The sequence below is a fragment of the Vigna umbellata genome, chromosome 3 (genome assembly GCF_029865625.1).
Source record: "Vigna umbellata cultivar VRB3 chromosome 3, Vumbellata_1.0, whole genome shotgun sequence".
Taxonomy (NCBI): Eukaryota; Viridiplantae; Streptophyta; class Magnoliopsida; order Fabales; family Fabaceae; genus Vigna; species Vigna umbellata.
Window position 1 is genome coordinate 27,244,408 of NC_142167.1, and position 22,532 is coordinate 27,266,939.

Below are 22,532 nucleotides of genomic sequence, written 5' to 3' on the forward strand. Positions count from 1 at the left end.
CTTCGTAGTTACCCACGTGTTAGGTTTTTATATTAAAAAAATCATCAAAACAAAAATCATGTCGGAAGTGACAGTTACTATCAGTGGGAGCCAGCTCAGATCTAAATAATGATCAATCATCAGAGGATTTTAAAAAGGAGTACACGTTAAATGTTTCAAAGTTTTGTTTTCTTGAATTTGAAAATATGCAATTTGTGATTTTCTTAACTTCACAAGTGTTTTTTTTTATATGAGTAAAATTAATTATCTTCAAACAAATTTTCAATAAACAAAGATTGATTTTGACTATGATCGATTATAATAAATTATTGAATACATAATTTAACTTTTATGGTTGTTTCGAACAAACTTTTAATCTGGACATATCGTGAAACACGTTACATAGATTAAAATAATCGACCTAGTTTAATGTCCTAGAATTCATTTACCTAGAAGGGTTTTTTCTTTTGATGTCCTAGAATTGCTGTGGCAATTGGCTCAATCAAAGTGCATATATAGTCACTATTTCATTCCACTCAAGGTGAGAAAATCCAGTGATAAATGATGTAGACATGTGGTTCTTATTTCCTGTTATTATGTGATTATTGCTTCAAGGATTCTAAGAACTGGGGCAGACAACTCTATTCCCATTGCATAGTTTCAAGGAAGGTCCAGTTGGAGACATTCACATTGCTTCCATCAGGGCCAATTGGATCATAAGGTGAATCTTCTCCATATTCGGTTGGCATTGACCTCCATTGCAGGCTTGGTTCCCATTCTGCTTCTTTGATCATCTTCAATATCTCTTTTACAACCACATGGCTCCCCTCAGCAGAAAGATGAATTCCATCCTCCCTATCAAACACCACTCAAAAATATGAAGGATAACAAGATTTGAATCTTCTAAATTAAGGTTCATGTCACTATGAATTACTCAACACAATGAATCATAGGAAGATTTCAACTTTTCTAAATTTAAGAAGCATGTGATTAATCAAGAATGCATACTTACGTGAAGTAAACATCTCTCCAGTCATCCCTGTTCTGGAGTAAAGTCCACAGATCAATGGCATTGATATTCATCTCACGGCACAGCTCCAAACACGCTTCTGAGTATATTCGACAAGATTCGTTTGTCCTTAATTGCTGCCCCGGTAGCACACTGGTTTAAAGTCCAAAATTTTGCTCATCACAGTCTAATTTAGATATAAGTTCTAAAAAAGAAAGAAAAATCAAAGGAAATAAGAATGTTTGTGCATATCAAATCTAGTTCATTACTTCTATGCACCAATTCTTTGGCTACCCTTAATATGGCTATATTTGTCATGATATAATCAGTATTGACGTGAGTGAAGAAATCACCAGCATTTAGTTCTCTGCCTTTCCTCTTTTGTGAATTTATAAAAATGAAATAGCAGTTAGATTGAAGTCAAAACCTGTATCCAGTAAGGTGTGCCTCATTGACCGGAGGTGCAGTGAGAAATATGATGCGAGTCTTCTTTGAAAGGCTCTGGCAATCACAAGGATGTGTCAAGCATGGCAGTAATAACTAAGGTAAAAAGATAGGGATTCTGTAAAATATACTTGAAGGGTGAAGGGTTTCTTTCATGTAGTAATAAGAAATGAGAAATGTGTTGTTTTTACCTTCAGATGGGTACCTATCTTTCTCATATTTTCTATGTATTCTTGGAGAGGTACATGTTGACCACGGCCACTTGGATGAGGAAGAAGAGAATCATTACCACCAAAGTACACAATAACCAATGATGGTTGCTCGGAGGCATTCTATGTTAAAGAAGATGACAGATCAGAACCTTGGAAAAAACGTTATAAATTCTGATAATTGAGTAGTTCATTTTAGTAGATTACGTATTGTAAAATTCAGAATAATCTTCCTAACATGTGACAAGATTCATTCAGAAGACAACATGAGGATATCTTGTACCAAGATTTTTTACATCATTCTGTACCACTGTCCATTTCCAAGGTGCCATTTGTTTCTCAATGACCACAGCAGAATAAGCAGTTTTTTAACATTTGTGATGGAAGGACAAAAGATTGAAGTTGAAGAAAGAAGAGGTACCTTTGGGAAAATTTCATCCAGAACTTGCACAGCACGCCTTGAGTTCCAGCCAGAGTATCCTCGCAGAATTACATCCGCCTATGTCATATCAAGGTGTAAAGTTAAACTCATTGACAATCCAAGTCATAAAAAATAAAAGCAAATATTTCATTCAATTACTGGCTGAAGTTTAAACAAATTAAGACATTTTATATGCTGTGATCTCATGTTAATCTATTTGATATAGTCTTTTTGGTCTGTAGTTGGATCTTATTCTAATAATACCAAGGCCTTGCACTGAAACAATAAATCATTGGTGGGTGGTGAGTAGAGTATGACCACCATTTCCGTAAAAAAATTTCAATATGGTGATTTACTGGCAGCAAATTATTCATCAACAGTTTAGGTTCACCTATTCATTTTAACATTTCTTGACATTAAAAGAATATGGAATATTTTCACAACACCAAACTTTTTTAGGAAAATGACACTCTTCTTTGCCCAAATAAGAACCTTTCACACTTCTTTTGATCTTAGTCTCATAAATAAAACACTACCCCTTTTTGTTTATCCAAGGAAATGCCGACCAAAATAAGCAATTCTCATAGTCTCATCCAGTAACCAAAAATAACAAAAACAGCTCCATCCAACTTCACGGAAAATCATAACAGACAAAGAAAATTATTCATCCGCAGGGTCAACATGAGAACCGTACTCTAAACAAACCAATTCCTCGGATCCAGATTCTCTGCATCCACTTTTCAACTCATTAAATGAAATCTTTCAGAACTTTCACATGAAGATCTGGGCTCAGTTAACTTAAAAAACACACATCTGAAATGTCAGCCATCCATTCCTCATCCTAATATTATAAATAAATGTATTGAGTGCCTGAAAATGTGGCAGCACTGAATTCATTTGCTCATGTCAACGCTCGTCTGATCAAATAAAAAGCAAGAACAGAAACAGAATACTACAACCTTCACCCAGTGAGATCTATTAAAACTCCAAACATTAAATCCTAAACTCTAAATTTGCTAGAATAACCTTAACCTTTAGCAAAAGTTATACACTTTCCAATGCACAAACAAGAGTTCTGCGTGAGCTCAGTTGCAATGCAAACGCACCCAAAATCATGTCACGTGTATCTAAAAGTTATCCAAGACCAAGAACAACTCTATTTACATATCCCCATTACTTAGTACATTATTAGACTTACATGTCTGAGATAGTGTCCGTTCTGCTGATATGCTCTAAAAGATTTAATCTTTAAAGGCTTGTTGTTGGAGTAAAGAAAAAGACCATTTAATAAGGTAGCCTTAATTTTGATACTCAAACGGGCTCATTTGTTGTACCCTCTTGGTTAAATCAGCTACGTCGAAGAACTTCACAACTTAAAAATTCATAGTCACGCATCAAAAGTCTAAAGTCACAGTCTTTCACAGTTTGACTCCCTCACAGAAAGCACTATACTGAAAGGTACATGCACACATACCTTACGAGCATACAAGTGAGCAAGAATGGCGCCCCAACCTTGCTGGGAATAGCTGAGCTGAACAATGGAAGAACCAAAGAGGACGAACAAGGGTCTTGCTGGTCCCACCATCTCTTCTTATTTTCTCCGTCTTGGATGAAATTGGAACAGATCCGAACCCCAAGACTCAGATTTATATTGATTGAACGTGTTGGTTCTTATTGAGCCAAAGCATTGAATGGTTGGGAGGTTCCGTAACACACTGGTTAAAGAGCCATGATTCAAATGACGCTGCATTTTATGCACTTATCACAAGTGACGGGTGCCTGCCACAAAACCTTTGCATAACCGGATATTGGCCCGCTAAAAAATCGGGTCATAATCGTACGATCCCAAATAGGAATATGATTAAAAAACAAAAACATATGTATACCGGATGGAAAATGTTATTCCAACAACGCTTTTTTAACACAATTTTGACAACGTGCACGTGGCAGCTTGCCATTGGCTCAGTAATTTGAAAATGGAACAGAGAAGGGGTTACGGTCATAGGGGTATTTTGGGCTTTCCAAATTAAATTTTGACAAAATTTGGGTTTCGCGGTTTAGGGTGCCACAGACGTTCGTTCAAGCCTTCGTTCTTCTCGTTCGTTCAAGCCTTCTCTGTCGTCCGTCTTCTCATGAGGGGTCACCCCACACTCCTTTGAGTGGGCACCAACTCATGAGGGGTCACCCCACACTCCTTGGACTCACATCACCAGCCACCCTCTCCCACCATTGGAACACCTGCACCAGCCTCAGACAGGTGCAGAAGTGCCTAAAAGTCACTTTGTTTGCCAATGGTGACCTGTGTTCATCTGACTGAGTACCTGTGTTGGACTTTCTGTACAAATTGGCAATTTCTCTCGGATAATCGTTTACAGGGGTGCTGTAAACGATTACCACAGCCCTTTTTGAACACTCTCACTCATTCCTTGTACAGGTTGCTCCACCAACTCATGAGGGGTCTCCCCACCCTCCTTGGACTCACATCACATCACCAGCCACCCTCTCCCACCATTGGAACACCTGCACCAGCCTAAGACAGGTGCAGAAGTGCCTAAAAGTCACTTTTTTTGCCAATGGTGACCTGTGTTCATCTGACTGAGTACCTGTATTGGACTTTCTGTACAAATTAGCAATTTCTCTCGGGTAATCGTTTACAGGGGTGCTGTAAACGATTACGAGAGCCCTTTTTGAACACTCTCACTCATTCCTTGCACAGGTTGCTCCACCAACTCATGAGGGGTCTCCCCACCTTCCTTGGACTCACATCACATCACCAGCCACCCTCTCCCACCATTGGAACACCTGCACCAGCCTCAGACAGGTGCAGAAGTGCCTAAAAGTCACTTTTTTTGCCAATGGTGACCTGTGTTCACCTGACTGAGTACCTGTGTTGGACTTTCTGTACAAATTCTTAATTTCTCTCGGGTAATCGTTTACAGGGGTCCTGTAAACGATTACCAGCCCCTTTTTCAGCAGTCTCACTCATTCCTTGCACAGCTTGCTCCTCCAACTCATGAGGGGTCTCCCCACCCTCCTTGGACTCACATCACATCACCACCCACCCTCTCCCACCACTGCAACACCTTCACCAGCCTCAGACAGGTGCAGAACTGCCTAAAAGTCACTTTTTTTTCCAATGGTGACCTGTGTTCACCTGACTGAGTACCTGTGTTGGACTTTCTGTACAAATTCCCAATTTCTCTCGGGTAATCGTTTACAGGGGTCCTGTAAACGATTACCAGCTCCTTTTTTTAGCACTCTCACTCATTCCTTGCACAGGTTGCTCCCCCAACTCATGAGGGGTCACCCCACACTCCTTGGACTCACATCACATCACATGTTACTCAAAATGACCACTCAAACACCAACATGTTACAAACAAGCCTGCAACTTAGGAGACAAAAAAAATTACGACATTCTGAAATCGACAAACCCATAACTCATAATAACAATGGTATTGAATAGATAAAATATGAGACCAATTCAAACCAAAACTCAAATTTTATTTCATTGAACCAAATCGAATACATTGAACATTGTTTTCTTAATCTATTTACAATTATTACAATTTTCATTACTTTCCAAATAACATTTTCAATCAACTAAATACACAAATCATTCATTTTTTATTCTAAGCACTACGGTCCCGGTGTATGGAGTCCTAAGTGCTCTTCCCTTGTAACGCCTTCGTGATCCAACCCTAACATACGTCTTCAAAGGTTGTTCATTTCCGTCAATGTCAGTAGGGGATACAAAACCAGTGTTCACAGATGGTTCTGTACGAGGCACACTTTGTCCAACGTCATCTTTATTTTGCCTTCTTGCCTTCTCTTCAGCCAATTGTGCCTCCAAAGTTGCAACCCTCCTTTTAAGTTCTTCAATTAGAAATTCTTGTTCCTCTAAGGCACGCATAAAAGTTTCTCTGCGAGCTCTTTTTTGTTTCTTCTTTCCTCTTGGTTTAGCATCCTTTCTTTTAGGTGTTGGTCTGTATTCGTCCTTATCCTTCGTTGAAGGACCACCATAAACATCGTCAACAACCTGAAATTTAACAACACATTACAAATTACACAACTTTGGTCAATATATGAAAACATAACAAAACTTTCGATAACAAACAACTTACCAAACCTGTCTCCATACACCGTTTAACGAACTTGTCTCCAACACTTATATTCATCCAATGCAATATTCGTGGAAATTTATCAATAGGACCTTTTGGTGGAACAAACAGCTCAAAAAACCATACCTAAGACAAATAAATCATCTTAACTTGTAACAAACTTAATTCAAATAACATTTTAAGTAAGTACATCAAATACTATTAATTACCTGCAGCATGTACACACAACCGTTGACGTAAACGTTTGAAATACCTTTGCCTTTCTTCAAGCCTTTTGAAGCTTTGCACAAACTATGTAACAGAAAACGATAAACTAGACTACCCCAACAATAACTACCCAAAGCACTTAAGTTGTCAACAACATTAAACATTACGGGAAACACTTTCCCGCTACGTTTTGGAAATAAAATCTCACTTATCCCTACCAGGAGGTAAAGGCTACAAAAATGAGAACAAGGAATCTTCTTCTTTTGTTTTCGCATTAGAATTTTGTATATTGAATTCAATTCCTTTGTTCCTTTGCCTATGTATTTCACACATTCACTATTGCCCAGCTCTTCCTTTAAGTTAATGTTTGCACCATCTGTACTCAGTCCCAACCCTAAATAAATATCATTTTCATTTATATTCAAAACTTTATTCCCAACTATAAAACCACTACTACAGTCGTCCCACTTATCCAATAACTCACTCAGTATATTTCTACCTACTTTAACATTGACATTGACATCTAAAAACCAAGCAAATGGAGTTGTCGCAATCAATGATCGATGCTCCTTTGTTAAGCGTTCGTTCAAAGTACATATATACTTTGTCGAAAAAGAGTGACGAACACTCAACTGCATAAACCAAAATCAAATCATCAAAACAACGAAACCCAATAACCCAAGCACCACAACACAACGATACGAACCCCAAACATTAACCCAAATCAAATAACCATGCTACGTGATGCCCAAACCGAATAACCAAGCTACGACATGGAATGGAAAACCACTTACCTTAGTCGTCGGACAATCGTCACCGGAACTTGCCATTACGCACGATAACAGGAGACCAAACTGGCCGGAGACAACAGGATGCAAATGGAACGAAGCGAGACGAAACGCAACCTTCGACCTCTCAAGAGAACGGACCTTCGTTTGCAATGGAACAGAGAAAGGGAAAGGCAATGGAACAGAGAAAGGGAAAGGGGTATTTTAGGATTTTCACTCAAAATAAGGGTTACGGTCATAGGTTTTAAAAAAAAAAAAATTTAAACGAACCAATGAGGTGGCGACACGTGGGGTTGTCAAAAAAGTGTTAAAAATCTGTTGTTGGAATATCGCGGTCCATACTGGATACATGCCTAATAATCCAAGGTATATACTAGATAATGGTACAGTACAGATATTTAATATCTAACCTCTTTATACTCAACTTAATATTTATTATTATAAATTTTGTTTGAGTGTATTCTATATAAATAATTAAATAATTAAAATAAAACTATAATAATAAAATAAATACTAATTATGGAATAATTATTTAACATTTAATTTTATATTTTTTTATTTAGATTTATTAAATTGAAATTATTTTAAAAAATGTAACTTTTTTAAAATTTATATTTTGACATAATCATTTAAATTTGGCTTTTGATAAAGACTTATTTATTAGTATGCAATTTTATTTAAATTGTATTTTAACATTAATTCTTATATAAATTTATAATTTAAAGATTTATTTTTAATAAGGTTATTTAAAATAAAAAATAAAAATATTTATGAGTATTAATGATTATATACGAGAATATATATATATATATATATATATATATATATATATATATATATATATATATATATATATATATATATATATATATATATATATATATATATATATATATATATATATATATATATATATATTATGAGTCTTAATGATTATATATGCAAATAAAAAAGTAAATTAGATTAATTCATTTTCATCATACTTCAATAAATATACCAAATAAATTATAAAAATAAATTAAAAAATAGTAGAGTTTGGTTCATTTAACATATTTTCATATCAACTAAAGGGTGTTGCTCCCTCCATCTCCAAGTGCTGCTACACTTTTCCACTATTTTTTTTTATTCCAAAAATACTTTATACTTCCTCATTATTTTTTTTTATTCCAAAAATATCCTACACCTCCTCATTATATTCAACAGTCTTTTTTCTTTCTCTCTCCACATTAATGGAGCATTCACATGACTCAGATTTAAACTTGTGATATATTGCAAAATTTTATTTACACTTTTCCTTAAATAAGTTTGATTCAATCTTATTTTCACTGTTCAATATAAATTTTTCTTCAAATTACTTAATAAATGGTAAAATTTTGTTCTAAATTTCTAGAAAAATGTTTATATATATGTGTGTGTTTTTTACATTTAATATCTATAATTTTTAACATTATATTATGCTTTAACTTACCGACATGTTTGACTCAAATAACTTGAATAAAATATTTAATTTATTAGATAAATAATATAAAAATATTCTTAAATACTTAAAATATAAAAGGAAAGTTAATTGTTAAAGATTTAGAATTTATTTAGTTCTTTCGTCATTATAAAGTTAGTATATAATAATAATAATAATAATATATTATTTACTATTAATATTATTATGTTTATTATTTTGTATTTGCATCTAACTTTTAAGTTTATAAAATGGAAGTGGTAGAAGCACTAATATTGAAGTTTTTTTTGAATTTTATATTTTGCAATATATCACAAGTTTAAATAAAAGTCATATGAATGTTCTATTAATGTAGAGAGAGAAAGAGAAAGATTGTTGAGGATAGTGGGGATGTGTAAAGTATTTTTGGAATAAAAGAAAATAGTGGAGAGATGCAAAAGTACTTGGGGTGGTGGAGGGAGCAACACCCTCAACTACATACTCAATATAAGTCGTATAACTTATATTGGGCCACTTTGAGAACCCTGAGGTCATATTGCTCATGCAATCTTTAAGCACGAAGGGATCCAGCTAGGGTTGTTTGGTTTATGTTTTTCTTCTTATAGACTTCCCATTGTATCCACCACTTTTAGATGAAAAAAAAAGCTTAATAAAAAAAAAATCATGCATCTTAAAAATACCAATTTATTTGAGGAAAGAGTGTGAGGAGAAAGAGGAAAGAGATGAAAGATTAAAAAACTCATAAAAAAATAAAAACAAAAAATTAAAAATAAATAAACATAAAAATGGTAAAATATGACATTCACCAAACAATATTAAAAACTAGAAAAGTCAACCTTTTAAAATTTTAAATAAAACTAGAACTCAACTAAATAAAAAATATTAGAAAAGAATTAAATATTTATGACTTAATAATTAATTTCATTCATAATTAATGAACTAATAATTAATTTCATTCTCTAACATCGTTCATGAAACTAATGTCACTCATGTAACAATCGATTTAATCCCTTTTAAAGACATTGAATCGATTTTAGGATCAGCATAATCAATTTCAATTCTTTTAAACACACAAAATTGATTCTAAAAATTATGTAACACACACAGAACTAGTTACAAAAGTTTTATAACACATATATAACTGATTCCAGAAGCTATGTAACACGCTTATAATCGATCTTTACCTTGTTTAACATCTTCATAATCTATTCCATCCACAATACCCTTATTCCCTCTCCCTCTTACATAGTCAATCTTACATTCACTCTCCCAAGAATTGGATTCTAAATACATGCTTTATCAACCACAAGTGAAACTCATCATTCCTCCAAATTAAAGTGAATGATGTTTTAGTATTTCACTCATGATAAACAACTCATCCTCCAAATCTTTAATTGATGTGCGAAATGCTTCACACTTCTCTCTTATAAACTGTCGCTCGTAAATCGTATCAAATACTTTGAAACAAACATATCCTTCACTCGCAAATGAATCTTCACAAATTCGTGTTAGCAATGCATCCATTGAAATAAACATTGCACTCATTTGTCAAGATAAATTTAAGGGAGTGTGGGTGAATGAATTTGAAAAGACTTTGAGGTAAAGTTTGTGTTACTTTCTTCAAGTGATTTAAAGGTGAAAGTGGATAGATTTGAAAGTAAATTTTTTGAGTGATTCTATAGATATATTACAATAAAAAATTGTTTTAATAGATTAATATATAATATTACTATTTTACCCTTTAAATTTAGTATATTATTATATATTATTATAAAATGTAGATTTGATTAGTTTAAATTAAGTTAAAAGGTTAAAAAAGAATTGGAACTTGAAAAAAGACAAATAATTTCTACTGATCAAATAAAAAATAAATAATTTTAAGTATTTTTTAAATTGTGATGTTCTTAATTAAGTTTTTATTAAACGAATATGTTCTACAAAGTATTTAAAATATTTTTTTATTATTTTTATCTAATATTCTGTTTGATTTTGTGATCAATTTGAAGAGAAAAAGTTAAATTAATCGACAAGTTACATGCAGAGATAAAAAGTAACGATAATTTCATCTTGTTGATAATAAAATCAAATAACCAATGCTTAAACAAAAATAAAGTATTTCAAATGATTAATAAAATATTGTTTTAATAAAAACTTAATTAAAAATATTTAGATTTATAAAATGTACCTTCAATTTCCTAAAATACATATTTATTAATTTTATATTTGTTGATAATTTCTGTGTCAAAAATGAGTGATGTTCACTGCACTCACCTATTTCACTCTACACTTCCTATTTTACACATTTGTTCTTTATTTATTAAAATCAAATGAAAATTAATAATGACTTAATGATTTTTTAACAAATTATATACAAAATAAATTATATTATATATATGGTTTATAGAAACAAACAAATACAAAAAGGAAAACATATAATTATATAATAATAACTATTGAAACAAATAATAATTAATAAAAATAAATAAATTTAATAATAATTAGATAATAAATAATACTTAAATATCTACAAATTATAACAACAACATTAAAATTAAAAAATAAATTAAAAACCAAAATAATAAGTAAAAAATTAAAATTTACCCATAATAAATATCATTTAAATAAATAAATAATTTCAAAAACATTACCAATTAACAAACAAATATAAATTTCAAATTAACTACATTATAAATAATATTTAAATAAATATCAATATAATAAAAATTAAAAGTTAAAACAATGTCAACAATTCAATAAAAAAGGTTTCAAAAACCACAAAAGAACAACAAATTAAATTTAAATTAATAAACGAATAAAAACAAAAAACTATTCAACAAATAATTAAATAATAATTTATATTAAAAAATAAAATATTAATAAATAATTATAGAGTCAAAAAGATTTAAGAAACAAACTAAAATTTTGAAATTAAGAAAATTAATTATATTAAAAATAAAATTTAAATAAATATGAAATACAAAAATAAAATACAAATTACAAAATATTAACAACAAAATATTTAATATTTAAATAAACCTAGAATGGAAAAGCTTTTCAAAATAATGTGAGAAAAACTTGAACTCATGTAATTTTGAGACAAAGCAACAGTAGTTAGTTAGCATGAACATAACACTTTAACACTAATATCACAAACAAATTCAAGACAATTAAATATAGAAAAAGTTTGACTACACCAACAACAACCGTACTTTCAAGTGCGATAATCGCATTTCGAACTGCGACGTCATGTTAACCACATTTCCAAATATGGTTAGACCATATTTCAAATTGCAGTCACACTTCCAAGTGGTGCAACCTCTCCTCCAATACTTGGAACCAGATTGCGCGCTAGAATAGGAAAAAATGGGGTGTAAGGTTTGAGTGAAATCTCGTAGAGGGGTGGGTAGTTGCTTTTAAATGTTGAATGGATAAATTAAAATGCAGTTAAAATATTCTCTATGTTTTTTACAGGAGCACGTTGGAATAATAAAAAAATAGAAAGGTGCAGGGAAAAGCACTCGTCAAGGATTGACTATACTCCATTTTCTCCCTAAACATCCAGTCGTCCACCCCATTTCTCATGTAATAAAATGAAACCCTACAAACTATTGCATCCATTTGAATTGCAAATGTAATAATTTCTTGTCTTCCTTAATATTTTTAAATTTATGTATGAATTTTATGAATTTATAATGTAATTATATAACTTTTAATTTTTATAAATTAATGTGTATGAATTTATTAAAATTAAATATTTTAGAATAAAATAAAATTAACATATGCATATCAGATATGAAAATCCGATACCTATATCAGTGGATATCCGATGTTTTAATTTTTAGATGTATGAGAAGAAATTGTTGGATGTTAATATTGATGGGGGAAAGGGCCAAAAGATATAACAACTTGGCAACGAAAATTCAATCCAAAACCCTTCAATTTTTAATGTGGAAAACCCTTCAATGCAAGGGTAAAAACCACGAGTCGTCCAGACCAAAGAAAAATTCACTATGATTAATAATAGGATACAAAAGAGTCTCTAATAATAACACCAAATGATGTGTTCAATAAGCCAATTTAAATAAGCACAAATGCTTACAAATGAGAACAAAGAAGATGAAAAATCTCCAAAACAGGGCTACTGGTGTGGACTGATTTCTCCGAATCTAGACCTCCGATTGACGATCCGAACGGTCATAATCAAAAACCATATGTCTGGAACCAACTTTCCAAAAAGTAGCTCGATCCAACGGTGAACGACTTCACAACGACGAAAACACCAGTGCAGGTTTAGGGTTATGTAGGAATGACTTTCTCTCTTTCTTTTTCTCTCACTTGGCTTTTGCCTCTCTTCAAATGACTCTCACATGCCCTACTAATCTGACCCATCTCTATTTAACCTAGTGAGAAATAAAGGTCCAAATTATTTGGGCCTATTCTCCACATAGGAAGGGAGCCCAATAACCCAAGAAATCTCCCCCTCACGATTATGTGGAGATATCCGCTAAACCGGTGATCTCACAAAAAACTTCAAACTTCCCTCTTGGCAACACCTTGGTCATCATATCAGCACCATTATCATCTGTAGGAACCTTCGCTAATTCCAACAACTTAGCATTCAAAACATCACTTATTCAATGATACCTAACATCAATATGTTTGGATTTAGAATGAAAAGTTGGATTCTTACCAAGATGAATAACACTTTGACTGTCACAATACAACAAGTATTTCCTTTGCACAAAACCAAACTCCTGCAAGAATTTATTCACCCATAACAACTCCTTACATGCTTTAGTAAGTGCAATGAATTCTGCTTCAGTAGTAGACAATTGATTGTCAAGTCAAGGCTCCCCCTGCAAAATGAATCAAATAGCCTGAAGTAGACTATCTGGAATCAATGTCTCTAGCCATATCTAAATCTGAGTAACCCATCAAAGTAGGCTTATCACCTCCAAAACAAAGCCTCAAACCAATAGTACCACGAAGATACCTCAAAATCCATTTCATAACATTTCAATGCTCTCTACCTAGGTTTGACAAAAATCTACTGACTGTACCAACAACATGTGCAATATCAGGCCTTGTACATACCATTTCATACATCAACTACCTACCGCAGAAGCATAATGAACTTTTCTCATATCTATCTTCTCAGCTTCATTTGAAGAACATTGTTTAACACTCAACTTAAAATGAGTAGCAAGAGGAGTACTTACAACTTTAGCATTTTTCATTTGGAATCTTTGCAACACCTTTTGAATGTAGTGCTCCTGTGATAGCCAAAGTTTCTTCTCTTTTCTATCACGAATGATACTTATACCAAGAATCTTCTCAGCAGCTCCCATGTTTTTCATGGCAAATGACTTGCCCAATTGCTTCTTCAACCTGTCAATTTTGGATACATCTTTCCCAACAATAAGCATGTCATCAACATATAACAACAATATAATGAAATCATTCTCAGAAAATTTCCTAACAAAAACACAATGGTCAGAAGTAGTCTTCTTATAGCCTTGCTCACACATAACAGACTAAAACTTCTTATACCACTGCCTCGAAGCTTGCTTCAAACCATATAGGCTTTTTCGTAGCCTACACATATAGTCTTCCTTGCCTTCAACAAGAAAACCATCCGGTTGCTTCATGTAAATCTCTTCCTCCAAATCACCATGAAGGAAAGTTGTCTTCACATTCATCTGCTCAACCTCCAAATCTAAGTAGTAGCTAAACTTAACACAGTTTTGATGGATGTCATCCTCACCACAGGTGAGAAAATCTCATTGAAGTCAACACCCTTTCTTTATCTGAAGCCTTTCACCACTAATCTAGCTTTATATCTGGTAGATGTAGAATTGTTCTCTTGCTTCACCTTGAAAATCCGCCTGTTCTCTAAGGCTCTTTTACCCTTAGGTAACTTCACCAAGTCATAAGTGTGATTATCATGCAGAGATTTCATCTCATCCTGCATTACATCCAACCACTTTTTCTTTTCTTCACTTTCAATGGCCTCCTCATAACATTCAGGTTCTCCCTCATCAGTCGACATCAAATACTCATTGGTAAAGTACTTCTTAGAAGGTTGTTTTGACCTATCAGATCTTCTAGGTTGAGCTTCTGGTAACTCAGGTATATCTCCAAGACTCTCATCTAGTGACACATCATGTTCCTCTTCATCAACATTATCAATAGGAACATCCAAGTCATCTCCAATCTGATGATTATCAATATCACCATGTTGTTCATCATTATGAACATCAATATCCAAATAATTAATAGACAACCGAATTGGATCAAAATCAGCCACATTACCATCTTCCTTAGGTGTAGACTTCTCCACCTTATCAATATCTTCAATGGTTTGATCTTCCACGAATTGCACATCACGACTTCTAACAACTTTCTTTTCAACGGGATCATACAACTTGTAGCCAAATTCATCCTGACCAAAGCCAATGAAGATGCATTGCCTTGTCTTCACTTCCAACTTGGATCTTTCATCCTTTGGAACATGAACAAATGTTTTACAACCGAAGACACGCAAATGATCATAAGTAACATTCTCGCCAAACCAAATCTTGTCTGACACCTTAGAGTTCAAAGAAACTGCAAGACTTAGATTAATAATATGCACTGCTGTAAACAATGCCTCACCCGAGAAATGCTTAGGCAATTTTGCTTCAGAAAGCATACACCTAACTCTTTCAATCAATGTCATGTTCATCCTTTTCGCTAAACCATTAAGCTGAGGAGTTTTGGGAGGAGTCTTCTCATGTGCAATACCATACTGTCTACAATAAGCATCAAATGGTCCACAATATTTACCACCATTGTCAATACAAATGCACTTCAACTTCTTGCCTAACTGTCTCTCAACCAAAGCATGAAATTCTTTAAACTTGTCCAACACTTGGTCCTTTCTCTATAGTGTATAAACCCAAAGCTTCCTGGAACAATCATCAATAAAAGTAGCAAAGTAAAGTGCACCACTAAAAGACTTTACCATCAATGGGCCACAAACATCATAATGCACCAATTCAAGAAACTCTGACTTCCTAGAAGGAGGATGCTTCTTGAAGGATACTCTGGTTTGTTTACTAGTCATGCAGTGAGAACATTTCTCCAACTCTACACTCTTCAATCCTGAGAGAACATCCTTTTTAGCTAAGCAGTTAAGTCCTTTTTCACTGATATGCCCAAGCCTTCTATGCCACAAAGATGACTCCATATACACGACATTCACACTATCTTTAGCAACCAAAGCTTTTTTCCAGTAAAGCTTGGAGTTTTTATCCTCTTGAGCCACAATCAAGTTACCTTTGGTGAGCTTCCACTTTCCAAAACCAAAGTGGTTATCAAATCCACCATCATAAAGTACCTGCACAAAAATCAAGTTAAAGCAAACATCTGGAGCATGTTTAACTCCTCTAAGCAACAATTGCATCCCCATGTTGATTTGCAAGTGAACATCACCAACACCAATAATCTTAGACACTCCATCATTACCCATCTTCAATATTCCAAAATCACCAGGTGTATAAGATGTGAAGAACTCCTTCCTGGATGTAGCATGTAGTGTAGCACCACTATCAATTATCCACATGCTCTCATCAGATACAAGATTAATAGTGTCATAATAACAAAGACAAACAAGGTCACCACATGTAGTAGTAGTAACACGATCACCATCATCGGTATCTTTTTCTCTTTGCTTACCCTTTTTGTCTTTCCTCTCTTTCTTCAACAAAAAATAGTTCTTCTTTATATGCCCTGTTTTGTGACAATAGTGACACTCCACATTCTTGTATCAAGACCTGGACTTGCTTCTGCTTTTATCTCTACCACTATTTTGTTCATTCTTCTGGCTTCTCCCCCTATTCTCTGTAATAAGAACTTCTGAATGAGATGAAGTACCCCGTGTCTTCCTTCTCATCTCCTCATTAAGAGAACCACTCTTTGCCATTTGCAAAGAAATATCACCATTAGGGGTAGCACTTATCATGGAAACCCGAAATGTCTCCCACGAAACCGGTAAAGAGTTTAATAGGAATAAGCCAATAGATCATCATCAAATTTTATACCCACTCTTGCTAATTGATCATAGCGTCCTTGAAATTCACTCGAGTGATTTGAAATAGGAGTTCCTTCCTTGTACTTCAACTTCACAAAATTTTTCAGCAAGTACAATTTATTAGTCCTTGACTTAGAAGCATACAAAGACTCAAGCTTATCCCATAGGCTTCTCGCATGTGTCTCATTAGCAACAAAATTATAAACATTATCATCAACAAACTGCATGATAAATCCACATACTTGTTGATGTTTAAAATCCCATTCTTCATTTAACTTGGATTCCGGCTTATTGGAAGCAAAAACAGGAAGATGCAAATATTTCACAAATAGCAAGTCCTTCATCTTGCCTTTCCATCGGTGATAATTTTCTCCATTCAAAGGAATCAATTTTGTATGTGCCTCCATCATTCACGCAAACTAAACAGTCCCTTAACCAAAGAGCTCTGATGCCATTCTGATGGGGAAAGGGCCAAAAGATATAACAACTTGGCAAAGAGTAATAACGCAGCAGAAATTCAATCCCCCTTCTTGCGAGAATCTGTGAGGAGCACCAAACAAATAGAACAAAAATAGAATCCAAAGCACAAAGAGACACCAACAATTTTTAAGGTGGAAAATCCCTCAATACAAGGGTAAAAACCACGAGTCGTCCAAGCCAAAGAAAAATCCACTATGATCAATAATAGGGTACAAAAGAGTCTCTAATAATAACACTAAATGATGTGTTCAATAAGCCAATTTAAATAAGCACAAATGCTTACAAATGAGAACAAAGAAGATGAAAAATCTCCAAAAAAGGGCTGCTGGTGCGGGACTGATTTCTCCCATTCTAGACCTCCGATTGACGATCCGAGCGGTTAGAATGAAGAACCATATGTATGGAACCTACGGTCCAAAAATCAACTCGATCCAACGGTGAACGACTTCACAACGACGACAATACCAATGCAGGTTTAGGGTTATGCGGGAATGACTTTCTCTCTTTCTTTTTCTCTCACTTGACTTTTGCCTCTCTTCAAATGACTCTCACGTGCCCGGCTAATCTGACTCATCTCTATTTAACCTAGTGAGAAATAAAGGTCCACATTATTTGGACCTATTCTCCACATAGGAAGGGAGCCCAATAACCCAACAAATATCCCATAGATGAGGAATCGAATATGGAGATCCGATTTATGTGCTAAGTGTATATCAACTTCAATTGTTAAAAGGAATGAATTTTAAAATCAAAAGTACAGGGGTAGAATCACTGTGGGGTGTAGGAAATTAAAAGAAGGATGCGGGACAAAATGTTGGATCATCTCCTTCAAATTTGAAACCCACAAGTGTTTCTTTCTTTGTCATCTCCACCCACTATGGCACTTCCCACCGCTGGCCAAAGCCAACCATTAGAGGCGTCGTTTGATTCTTCCTCTTCTTGACCCAGGTGTGGATTCTCTGTTTGGGTTGCGATTCACAGCTCGGTGTGAGTTTGGAGAATGAAGATGACACACAGGTTATGATGAAGGGTGGCTTATGAAGAAGAATGGAGGTGGGTCTGGTTCTCCATCTTTGCGTGTGCCTCTTTGTAGATTGCATTAGGATGAATGAAAATGGAGATTGGTGTTGAGTTGTTGAAGATGATGGTGGACGGTACAATGGCTTGAGGATGATGGTGTTATGCTTGAGTTGGGATGAAGGAGTATGGAGATGTTGATGAAGACGAAGGTACTGGTTCTGTTTTTTTTTTCGTGTTTTTCTGTTGAGTATTGAAGAAAGGGATCATTGCTTATATTTCCTATTTCTATTAACAGGTGGGTTTGGAAAAACATGGGATATCTAGATTCGATATAGGTAGAATAAGAGATGATATGTTTTTTTTATTCTAAAATATTTTTATTAATTTTAATAGATTCATATGAATTAATTTATAACAATTAAAATTTATATAATTACATTATAAATTTATAAAAATTCATATATAAATTTTAAAATATTAAGAAAAATAAAAGATTATCATAACTACAATTCAAATGAGGTGCAATAGAGTATAGAGTTTTATTTTAATACATAAGAAATATGTTGCAACTGTGCATATTTCATAATAGGAAAAAAATTGGGTGTAGTTTGGCAAAAAAAATTGTCAACAAACATAAAATTAATGGTGTTTATAACTTTCTGCAGCTCCCTTCTTTTATTGGAGTCATCAGTCTCTTGATGGTGTTTATAACTTTTTCTTACACTTATTTCTTTTTCTCCTTTTCTTGAGTGTAGAAAGTTTCAAGGAATAGTAATTCTATAATAAAAGTTATATTATATATATTTTAACACACAGTACAATACCATTATACAATCGCATAGTCATAAACGCATCAGGTGCATTGTTTTTGTTTTGCCCTAAGGATATGACCTATAGTTGATAATCTCTCTTTTTTTATACACATGGTTAGCATTGAATCTCAATTAACATACTCAAGAGATTCGACATTCCACTAACCGCGATGCACTTTGTTGGTAGGAGGATTCAAACACACTATAAAATCATCTTAATTACTGATACACTCTTGATTATATATAATCTGGGCTCCAATTGTATTGAAACGTTCTATGCATGGTAACTGCAGATTGATATATAGCTTCTACAGATCCCATTGCAAAGACCTTCGCGAGACACAGTAGGACACATTAATGGTGGTTGTTCCATCAGGAGCGGGAGGGTAATATGGTGAATCTTCTGCATATTCTGTTGGCATTGACATCCAATGCAGACTGGTTTTCCAATCTGCTTCTCTCAGAACCCTTAGTATTTCCTTCACTACCACCTTGCTTCCCTCTGCTGATAGATGAACTCCATCCCTAACCACCATTAATAATGTAACAGATCACTTAATCAGTTCTCAAATAAGATATGATTATACTATATTCAATTATTATTTTTTACTTTGCATTAAAATTATCTTCTTTTCCTGAAAGAAAAATAGAAAAGTTTTGAGAATATATATGTACTCACGTGAAGCTAACATCTAACCAGTCATCCCTTTTCTGAATTGCAGACCACAGATTAATGGCCTTGACGTTCAGCTCCTCACTGAGCTCCATTAGTGCGTCTGCATATTCTCCGCAGGATTCATTGGTTCTTCCTGACTGCGTTGCACTGCATTCAGCGAAGTTCATTTGAAAACTTGTGTAGTGCAGTACAAAACAATGTTATCTAACCACTTAATTTAAAGGGATGGAGATGAGATATACAGCTATAGCAGAAATGTTATGTATTAGTACAAAAACACCACTATCTATATCTCTCTATATAAACAATGCCTGCAAAAAAATGAAAGGTATGTATAAGCAATAACAGGAAGATTATTTGTACCTGAGCTTTTTGCGGAGTTGCTCTTCATTGATGGGAGGAGATGTGAGAAATATAATGCGAATATGGTCTGAGAGGCTCTGACAAATATTTCATATATACATGTCAACCGTTGCAGCATCAAATATTACAGAGAAAAGACAAAAATACTATTGTATGACATGATTTTTTATGTCTAAAACATGTTCTATATTGCTCTGAAATAATGTTTTGGTATGGAAGATTAAGTTGTTACCTTAAGATGGTTAGCGATCTTCCTCATGTTTTGAAGATATTCTTGGAGGGGAACGTGAGGACCAAGACCAGAAGGGTGAGGGTGAACGGAATCATTACCACCAAAGTACACAATCACCAACGATGGTTGCACGGGAGCATCCTATGTTCAACAAAATAACTAAGAGTCACTAAGAATCGCCAAAAGTAGAACTCATCACACATTATCTAAAGCAAAATCTCGTACTTCACGTACATGAGATAAATAAAACTATTAAATAATAACCTTTGCTTTCGTGTGTGGAGAGAAATGCTTAATAGTTAATACTGTATTAATAAAACTAAAAGAAAATTTGAAATTTAATGAGACTATATATAGTTGCTGAATGTAGGTCCATTCTGTTTAAACCTAAGACAATTTAGATATCAGGTTCTCATTGCTATAATCTGCAATAGATCAATTCAATGGTTTTTGACCTTTATGGATAGGTGCCATTACTGAAATTTGATGTTTTTAAAGAACAGAAAATAGAATAAAGAAGATATATAGAAACAAAATCTACGTGACATTGAAGATGTTTTTTTTTTGTGTACCTTGGGGAAAACTTCATCCAAAACATCCAAAGCTTGCCTTGAATTCCAACCTGAATATCCTCGCAATACTATGTCTGCCTGGCCATGTCAACGTGAGATAAAAACAAGGATTTTAGAGAAAAACTATATATAAAAACAAGTTCAACGTATATCTTCTGACAGTGATGAAATACAATATATTTACCTCCATTATTTATGTTTTACTTGTCTTTTAATTTTACTCATTATTTTTCATATATATAACCTATATCCTATTTAATCTTTTTAAATATCAATTATCCGTTATACATAGTAACTAAAGGTTTTGACAGATTAGTAGGTTCAGTGAGCTTGTATATTGAATCTAAAGCTTGGTTGAATAAAGAAATTAAAAGTGTGGTTGGAGAATATATATATATATATATATATGGAGTTGCAGGTATTGGTGTTAGAATGAAAATGGAGGAGAAAGAGAAAAACCTTTCTAGCATACAAACCGGCTAGAATAGCACCCCAACCACCATTGTCGAAACTAAACTGCACTATAGAGGAGCCAAAGAGCACAATCTGAGGTCTCATGGGGCCAACCATATTTTCTTTCTCAACTCTTTGACTCCCCTACACAAACCAACTACACTCTTTGCATATATGATGAAATAACAGTGAGGATGAGATCCAATTTATAGATGCAGATCAGTGTTGCCACGTTTTTGGTCGGCACCAAAACTGTACCTTAAGCCTTATTATATTGCCATTTCATCATGCTCCATGCCTCAAACCCTACCAAAATACAATATTATTCAAATTCGTTCATAATTGGATTCTGAATATTCCTGTGAGGCTCCAACACTTGTACAGTTATACTTAACATGTCTTTAAAAGACAAAAATAAATGTATCCAAGCTCATTCATTGTGTTGGAGAATACTAAAGGTAAAACATAGGAATCTGTGTCAACATGCTGTAACAAATTATTTAACACCACTTTCAAGGATATATCACATTATCTCTCCAAATAAAATCTATTTTAATCAGTCATAATTTACAATTTTTGGCATAATACTTTGATGCCAATACTTGTTCTCATCACATCCATGATATAAGTGTATATATACATAATCAATATATTTATTACCTCATTTCGCTTATGGATCCTTAAAATAATAATAATAATAACAGTAATATAGCTAGTATAGTTATACAAAAACAGAACATTCTTTCTTCTAATACACTTGTTTAACAAATTAAAACATAATATCATTGTATAATGCTAACATTAATGACCAAAAGCTCACAAAAAAACATTGTTGATTTCTTATTTAAAAAGTTTAGGTGATTACGATCATAAAAGCTCACATGCCAGAGCAATCCTCCAAGCTTAAACAAACACCCTATAGAATCTTCTATACATTATTCTTTAACCGTCTTTGTTCATAATCAAATTCTTATTCTCGTCCTTGAATGGCGTAAGTCTACACATACCGGAACAACCTTTATTAATTGTAGTAAACTTTTAATTTAATTAAGAATAAAAACAAAACATAATCTCATTCCTAATTATAAATCATTATCTTTGTTGGTCTCTTGTATGAGGACTGGGACAATCTTATTATCCAATATTTTTTTTTTGTTGATAAAAATTATAAATTATTATAAAATGATTTCGTTTAATTTTATTAAAAAATATTAAAAAAA

General features: G+C 33.5%; 3 protein-coding genes across 3 annotated transcripts; all 3 read right to left on the reverse strand.

Annotated features, from left to right (window-relative positions):
- Positions 1-295: 295 nt before the first annotated feature.
- On the reverse strand, positions 296-3,793 carry LOC124835232 (GDSL esterase/lipase WDL1-like). The gene is made up of 6 exons (XM_047310135.2): positions 3,537-3,793; positions 2,063-2,140; positions 1,624-1,764; positions 1,416-1,489; positions 992-1,141; positions 296-834 (listed from the first exon to the last, which is right to left on the reverse strand). Exons 1-6 carry the CDS (start codon positions 3,645-3,647, stop codon positions 621-623), a joined length of 768 nt encoding a protein of 255 aa, XP_047166091.1. The 5' UTR covers positions 3,648-3,793; the 3' UTR covers positions 296-620.
- A 1,884-nt stretch (positions 3,794-5,677) lies between these two features.
- LOC148202154 (uncharacterized) lies at positions 5,678-7,385 on the reverse strand. The gene is made up of 4 exons (XM_088110489.1): positions 7,184-7,385; positions 6,392-7,021; positions 6,186-6,308; positions 5,678-6,100 (listed from the first exon to the last, which is right to left on the reverse strand). The coding sequence occupies exons 1-4, from the start codon at positions 7,217-7,219 to the stop codon at positions 5,678-5,680; spliced, it is 1,212 nt and encodes a 403-aa protein (XP_087966615.1). The 5' UTR covers positions 7,220-7,385.
- An 11,939-nt stretch (positions 7,386-19,324) lies between these two features.
- LOC124835234 (GDSL esterase/lipase WDL1-like) lies at positions 19,325-21,429 on the reverse strand. Its single transcript, XM_047310137.2, has 6 exons — positions 21,319-21,429; positions 20,860-20,937; positions 20,288-20,428; positions 20,056-20,132; positions 19,696-19,839; positions 19,325-19,541 (listed from the first exon to the last, which is right to left on the reverse strand). The coding sequence occupies exons 1-6, from the start codon at positions 21,427-21,429 to the stop codon at positions 19,325-19,327; spliced, it is 768 nt and encodes a 255-aa protein (XP_047166093.1).
- Between the last annotated feature and the right edge of the window lie 1,103 nt (positions 21,430-22,532).

Coding starts and splice junctions, on each gene's coding strand:
- LOC124835232 (XM_047310135.2), bottom strand. CDS start 3,647: ATGGTGGGACCAGCAAGACCCTTGTTCGTCCTCTTTGGTTCTTCCATT. Junction 2,141..3,536: donor CTCACTTGTATGCTCGTAAG/GTATGTGTGCAT, acceptor GATATGACATAG/GCGGATGTAATTCTGCGAGG. Junction 1,142..1,415: donor GCACACCTTACTGGATACAG/GTTTTGACTTCA, acceptor ACTTTAAACCAG/TGTGCTACCGGGGCAGCAAT.
- LOC148202154 (XM_088110489.1), bottom strand. CDS start 7,219: ATGGCAAGTTCCGGTGACGATTGTCCGACGACTAAG. Junction 6,309..6,391: donor GTTGTGTGTACATGCTGCAG/GTAATTAATAGT, acceptor TATTTGTCTTAG/GTATGGTTTTTTGAGCTGTT. Junction 6,101..6,185: donor GGTGTATGGAGACAGGTTTG/GTAAGTTGTTTG, acceptor GTTAAATTTCAG/GTTGTTGACGATGTTTATGG.
- LOC124835234 (XM_047310137.2), bottom strand. CDS start 21,429: ATGGTTGGCCCCATGAGACCTCAGATTGTGCTCTTTGGCTCCTCTATA. Junction 20,938..21,318: donor CCGGTTTGTATGCTAGAAAG/GTTTTTCTCTTT, acceptor TGACATGGCCAG/GCAGACATAGTATTGCGAGG. Junction 19,542..19,695: donor TGGTTAGATGTTAGCTTCAC/GTGAGTACATAT, acceptor AATGGTGGTTAG/GGATGGAGTTCATCTATCAG.